Genomic DNA, 7,152 nt, shown 5'->3' on the forward strand with positions numbered 1-7,152 from the left:
GATGAGAAAATAATCACACTTTCTGAGAAGGAAGAGCCAAAAACTCCCTTTTAACAGGAAGAAACCTCCAGCAGAACCAGACTCAGTGCGAGCGGCCATCTGCAGAGGCCGAGTGAGGTTTAAGGAGACAGAAGAAGAGATACAAAAAGCAACTGTAAGCCAGCTCCACAGGTGGCCCCATCCAGGAAACACACATCGAGGAGGACGAGCTCCGAGCCAGCTCTCATTTCAGAGGACGAGGAGAACACATCCAGCCAGTCACAGTCAGAGAAACAGGACTACACTGAAAAACAGGCCGATCTCCAGAAGTCTAAGCCTATAGCAGCATAACTACAGAGATAGCTCAGGATAACCTGAGCCACTCTAACTGTAAGCTTAATCAAAAAAGGAAAGTTTTAAGCCTACCCTTAAAAGTAGACAGTGTGTCTGCTTCACGGGCTAAAACTGGTAGTTGGTTCCACAGGAGAGCAGTCTGATAACTAAAAGATTTGCCTCTCATTCCACTTTTAGAAATTCTAGGAACCATTAGTAAACCTGCATATTGAGAGCGAAGTGCTCTGTTAGGAACATAAGGAACAATCGTATCTCTGATATAAGATGGAGCTTAGCCATTTAAGGCTTTATATGTGAGAAAGAGCCCCTCCTGCCACCTTATCGTGGTGGAGGGGTGTCCCAATGATCTTAGGAGTTATGCTTTCTCTGGGCTTTATGCCCCCTAGTAGGGTTACCCAAGGCAGACAGGTCCTAGGTGAGGGGCCAGTCAAAGAGCAGCCCAAAAGACACCTTATGATGAATACAATCAGTGAATCTAACGTTCCCTCGCCCGGACACGGGTCACCGGGGCCCCACTCTGAAGCCAGGCCTGGAGGTGGGGCACGCGCCTGGTGGCCGGGCTTTTACCCATGGAACCCGGCCGGGCACAGCCCGAAGAGGAAATATGGGTCCCCCTTCCAATGGGCTCAACACCTATAGGAGGGGCCAAAGGGGTCGGATGCATTGTGTGATGGGTGGCAGTCGAGGGCGGGGACCCTGGCGTTAGAGAGGTGAAGGAGAGGGTTGCCTCCCTCCGCATACGTGTGGGGGGACAGGTTCTGACTGTTGTTTGTGCTTATGTGCCAAACAGCAGTTCAGATTACCCACCCTTTTTGGAGTGTTTAAAGGGTGTACTGGAGAGTGCCCCTCCTGGGGACTCCCTTAATCTTCTGGGGGACTTCAACGGTCACGTGGGCAATGACAGTGAGACCTGGCGAGGCGTGGTTGGAAGGAATGGCCCACCTGACCTGAACTCAAGTGATGTTCTGTTGTTGGACTTTTGTGCTCGTCATGGATTGTCCATAACAAACACCATGTTCAAGTATAAGGGTGTCCATATGTGCTCTTGGCACCAGGACACCCTAGGCCATAGTTCAGTGATCAACTTTGTTGTTGTTTCATCTGACCTGCAAGGTTGTTGGTGCATGTAGCTGCGGCAACCCTCAAACACGCTGGTGGACACCAGCGGTGAGGGAAGCTGTCAAGTTGAAGAAGGAGTCCTATCAGGCTTTTTTGACCTGTGGGACTCCAGAAGCAGCTGATATGTACAGGCAGTCAAAGCGGCAGGTGGCTCGGCTGGTCGCTGAGGCAAAAACCAGGGCGTGGGCTTCGAAGTGATTCTGGTCCAAGATCCGGCGTCTCAGGAGAGGGAAGCAGTGCAGTACCAACACTATTTATCGTGGGGGTGGTGTGCTGCTGACCTCGACTTGGGAGGTTTTTCCTGGAACCCCACTGCATCATATCTATAGTGGTTCTCATTTTTGCTAGATATGAGATATAAGGGGTTGTCTGCAAACTCAATATTCTGCATTATTTTGACTAGCTTTCTGCTCGTTAATGCCTTTCTTCTTACCCACAGGTCTTAGTATGGCATACACAAACTACTAAGCCTGTGCTGATAAATGAGGGCAAGAACGGATTTACAGACTCTACTGTGGAGATATAATCTTGATCTGACAAAGGTAAAAACATACATTTAAAAAAGCAAATTAATGCAGTTCAGTATGGTGATATTTTTAGGGGACTGGTCCAAAGTGAAAGGATACTGTTAACACTGAAGACTTTATTCCTTTATGGATGTAATAAGAAAATCACTTGTCCACATTAAGGAGAAGGCTTAATTCAAAGCTTGTACCAGGATCTTCTTTTGTATTTCCCCATCCATATCAGCATTTCTCACTTCTGTTTGACCAGGTCTGGTGTCTTCTACCTCTTAGAAGACCTCTTCTGTGTCTCTCTGTTAAATAGCAGGAATCTGGAGAATCTGACTCCTTTAAATTTCTATCAAATTTTAGCTTCTACATCCTGTATATTACTCCTATTCCTTCACACTTTGCAGGGTCAACAGTAAGAACACTTCCCAGAGTAGGAAAGAACATTCAGACTGCGATGCAGAATCTAGTCAGCCTTTACCTCTACCAACAGCATTACACAATGCATTCAAACTTTAGAAAGTCTTGTCATTTTTATTGTCTGTTGGTACTATAGCATTCTGGAAAAGAACTACTTGAACAAAAGTTAAACTTATACAATTATAGGGAATGGTTGAATGGCTATATAATTGAGCTATTGATAGGAAGCATCCTACTTCCTCCTCCTAGCTCCTACCATACTGCCAGCACTATCCTGGCCACTGCATGAAAAGTGGGATTTTCGTCAATATNACTTACAGCCGCCCAGTGCAGAAGGCTGAGCTGACTCGTTTGGCCAACACTTTGCTTCATGTCTCCAACCTGCACTGGATCATAGTGGAGGACTCCAAGAATAGGACTGCTCTAGTTAGCTGCTTCCTTCAGGAAACAGGGCTTAACTTCACCCATCTCAATGTGGAGACCCCTTCAAACTTTAAAGCCAAAGGTGACCCCAGAGTACCACGTGGTACGTTGCAGAGGAACCTGGCGCTGCGGTGGCTTAGAGAGACCTATCCTCTAAACTTCAGCAAGCCTGGAGTCGTTTACTTTGCAGATGATGACAACACATACAGTCTGCAGCTGTTTGAAGAGGTGAGCTAGTACATTTTGTATGTAGAGTTTATCTGTTTTTTGCTGTCTGGCTTTCCTGTTACATGTTTTAATAATATGTCATAATGATTTCTGTAAATTCCTGTGAGTTTTTTTTTTTTATCTCTGCGCTTTCATCTAACAGATGAGGTCCACGAAAAAAGTGTCTGTGTGGCCTGTGGCATTAGTGGGTGGCCTGCGATACGAATCACCCAAGATAAACGCTCTAGGCAAGGTGTACGGCTGGAAAGCTATATTCGACCCACACAGACCGTTTGCCATTGGCATGGCTGGGTTTGCAGTGAGCCTCAGCCTGATTCTGTCCAAACCTCAGGCTTATTTCAAGTTACAAGGGGTGAAAGGAGGATATCAGGAGAGCAGCTTACTGAAGGAACTGGTGACTCTCAGTGAATTGGAGCCTAAAGCTTCAAACTGCACTAAGGTATGATGATTAATCTAAATGTAGATGTCTTTCTACAGTTTAGAATCTGTTTTTGGGATTTTAGGTGAATGACTACCTAAAGTGTTACATAACCGACACAGACAAGATCTGATAGACTACAAACACAATCCCTTTTGCTGTCCTCATCACCCCGGCCATGTCCTTCTTCTCCCTCTTACATGCAGCTCCCATACCACACTTTCACACTGGGACACAGAATGTTTTATATCCTAGCTCTCTATTTGAGAGCAGATGAGAAAAGAATCACACTTTCTGAAAAGGAAGAGGCAAAAACTCCCTTTTAACAGGAAGAAACCTCCAGCAGAACCAGACTCAGTGTGAGCGGCCATCTGCTGAGGCCGACTGGGGTTCAAGGAGATAGAAGAAGAGATACAAAAAGCACCTATAAGCCAGCTCCACAGGTGGCCCCGTCCAGGAAACACACATCCAGGAGGACGAGCTCCGAGCCAGCTCTCATTTCAGAGGACGAGGAGAACACATCCAGCCAGTCACAGTCAGAGAAACAGCACTACACTGAAAAACAGTGTCTCCAGCAGTCTAAGCCTATAGCAGCATAACTACAGAGATAGCTCAGGATAACCTGAGCCACTCTAACTTTAAGCTTAATCAAAAAAGGAAAGTTTTAAGCCGACCCTTAAAAGTAGACAGGATCTCTGCTTCACGGACTAAAACTGGTAGTTGGTTCCACAGGAGAGGAGCCTGATAACTAAAAGATCTGCCTCTCATTCCACTTTTAGAAATTCTAGGAACCATTAGTAAACCTGCAGATTGAGAGCAAAGTGCTCTGTTAGGAAGATAAGGAACAATCAGATCTCTGATATAAGATGGAGCTTAGCCATTTAAGGCTTTATATGTGAGAAAGAGGATTTTAAATCCAGCAACTTCATGCTGTCCACCCACTCTATGGCTTCCCTGTTTCCCAGTAATCCACCATATAACCTCTTTGATCTTTTCGAGTGTACAAAAACAGTTTTTTCCTGGAACCCCACTGCATCAGATTGTGCACGCCCTCTCTATAATGGTTCTCATTTTTGCTAGATATGAGATATAAGGTGTTGTCTGCAAACTCAATATTCTGCATTAGTATTTCATTATTTTGACTAGTTTTCTGCTCGTTAATGTCTTTCTTCTTACCCACAGGTCTTAGTATGGCATACACGAACTGCTAAGCCTGAGCTGATAAATGAGGGCAAGAACGGATTTACAGACTCAACTGTGGAGATATAATCTTGATCTGACAAAGGTAAAAACATTTAAAAAAGCAAATTAATGCAGTTCAGATATTTTTAGGGGATTGGCCCAAAGTGAAAGGATACTGTTAACACTGAAGACTGCATTCCTTTATGGATGTAACAAGAAAATCACTTGTCCACAGTAAGGAGAAGGCTTAATTCAAAGCTTGTACCAGGATCTTGTTTTGTATGTCCCCATCCATATCAGCATTTCTCAATTCTGTTTCACCAGGTCTGGTGTCTTCTACCTCTTAGAAGACCTCTTCTGTGTCTCTCTGTCAAATAGCAGTGTAATGATCAGTTTAACAAATCTGACCCACATGCAGAGAAACCACTCAGAGAACACGAAGAAAAGTTCAACAGGTTTATTAGTGGTAATGAGTACAGGGGTTGGGTCTGGAGCTCAGTGAACTGGTGAACCAGAACTGGAAAGTCAGAAGGGGAGATCACAGAGATCAGTTTAGGGATCCTGGGAATTGAGGCTGCGGTTAAAATTATGCAGGAGAGGGACTCATGTTTGAAGGGGCTCTTGTCAGTCCTTGAATCCAGTCTGTGTAGGATTATCCAGAGAATAGGGAACTCGTTGGAGAGCGGACAGGTAGACATACGTTGGACCTAGAGGAGTAATGGACTGTCACTTGGATTTACGATGGGAACTTGAACGGATAATGTGGAGGTTTTCTTCTGCTCAGTGTGAACTAAGTCTTTCCTTCCAGGGGACGAAGGTCCAGGTTATCCAGTTACTCAGGAAAGGTTTCCTGCTGAAGAGCAAAGACAAAGACTCATTAGACTCAGAGAATCAAGGCTGGGTTAGACTCAGCTAATCTCAGCTTGGCTAGAGTATCCAAAAGTGGCAAACACTCTGGCGCCGAGGTAGTGACAGCCCACTGCTCAAATACTCCTCCAGAAAATGGTCCAATGAGCTGCAGGTGTGCAGGGAGGCCCAACGAGGACAGGGTACCTCCTGGTGGTGGAGAGAAGGAAACACACAAACAGACCATTCCTAACAAGCAGGACTCTGGAGAATCTGACTCCTTTCAATTTCTATAAAATTTTAGCTTCTACTTCCTGTATATTACTCCTATTCCTTCACACTCTGCATGGTCAACAGTAAGAACACTTTCCAGAGTAGAAAAGAACATTCAGACTGCGATGCAGAATCTAGTCAGCCTTTACCTCTACCAACAGCATTACACAATGCATTCAAACTTTAGAAAGTCTTGTCAGTTTTATTGTCTGTTGGTACTATAGCCTTCTGGAAAAGAACTACAAAAACAAAAGTTAAACTTATACAATTATAGGGAATGGTTAAATGGCTGTATAATTGAGCTATTGATAGGTAGCATAACTCCTAACATACTGCCAGCACTATCCTGGCTGTGTGAACCTGTTTGACATTATCTTTATATCTCTGCTTCTTTCTTTATGTCTGCTTCTGTCTCCTTGAACCCGAGTCGGCTTCAGCAGATGGACGCTCACACTGAGCTTGGTTCTCCTGGAGGTTTCTTTCTCTTCAAAGGGAGTTTTCCTCTCTACTGTCGCTACAAGCATGCTTGGCGTGAAGGGATTGCTTTCGAGTCAATGACTGGAACCAATCAACTGGGTTTCCTTAGATAGAAAACTTTGAACCAATCTGACTGTATGATCTGGTGGAATTGTCTCTGTAAAGTGCCTTGGGATGATATGTGTCGTTAATGGGTACTATAGAAATAAACTGAATGTGTGATGATGCAGCAACAGTGGAGAGGTAAAACTCCCTTTTAACAAAAAGAATATCGGTTTAGTCTAAGTGTTCTTATTCTTAACTCTATTTAGGAGGAGTCATGATGTCACACTGAGCAGATAATTTAGCCATTTGATTCAGGCGCTTGGAAGCAGACACATCTAAAGAGTGGAGGACACTTTACGCCCGGACTTCAATAGTGGAACCCTGATCCATTTTTTTCAGCATATATGTGGGTCAGATTTTAGACAGATGAGTAAATTGAGGCTTATGTTTTTTTAAGCAACTATGAGACATGTTGAGAGCTGAAGGCCAGTTATTTTTTTTATATTGCAACAGTTTGGAGCAGCACGAACATTACATTATCCATCCCATCCTCCATTCTAAGATAAATGGTGATCAAAAACCAAGACTTTTAATTTAAAGTAGTCAACCACTTTAAACTTGAAGTCTATGAGCTCAAAATGTTTTTTTTTTTTAATGCAAGGGGTTTCCATACTTCTAAGCTGATGGAAAATGACATTGTGGTGTGAATTTCTGCACCTAATGTTCGAACTTAATAACTTTATAATCTGGAAACAAAAGATGTCTAAATTGATTCTCAGCCTAGAACAAGTACACTTCTTTTTATTTAAAACTTTTGGCCTCAAACATTTTTTTTTATTCAAGGGTTTATTTGACAAAAAACTAATTGGCAGATTG

At 43.7% G+C, this 7,152-nt stretch overlaps 1 protein-coding gene across 1 annotated transcript; it reads left to right on the forward strand.

Annotated features, from left to right (window-relative positions):
- Window positions 1–2,669: 2,669 nt before the first annotated feature.
- Window positions 2,670–4,722, forward strand: LOC107087441 (galactosylgalactosylxylosylprotein 3-beta-glucuronosyltransferase 1-like). The gene is made up of 3 exons (XM_015379012.1): window positions 2,670–3,035; window positions 3,178–3,474; window positions 4,636–4,722. Exons 1-3 carry the CDS (start codon window positions 2,670–2,672, stop codon window positions 4,720–4,722), a joined length of 750 nt encoding a protein of 249 aa, XP_015234498.1.
- Window positions 4,723–7,152: the final 2,430 nt, after the last annotated feature.

Source organism: Cyprinodon variegatus, unplaced genomic scaffold, assembly GCF_000732505.1.
Source record: "Cyprinodon variegatus isolate N-32 unplaced genomic scaffold, C_variegatus-1.0 Scaffold184, whole genome shotgun sequence".
NCBI lineage: Eukaryota > Metazoa > Chordata > Actinopteri > Cyprinodontiformes > Cyprinodontidae > Cyprinodon > Cyprinodon variegatus.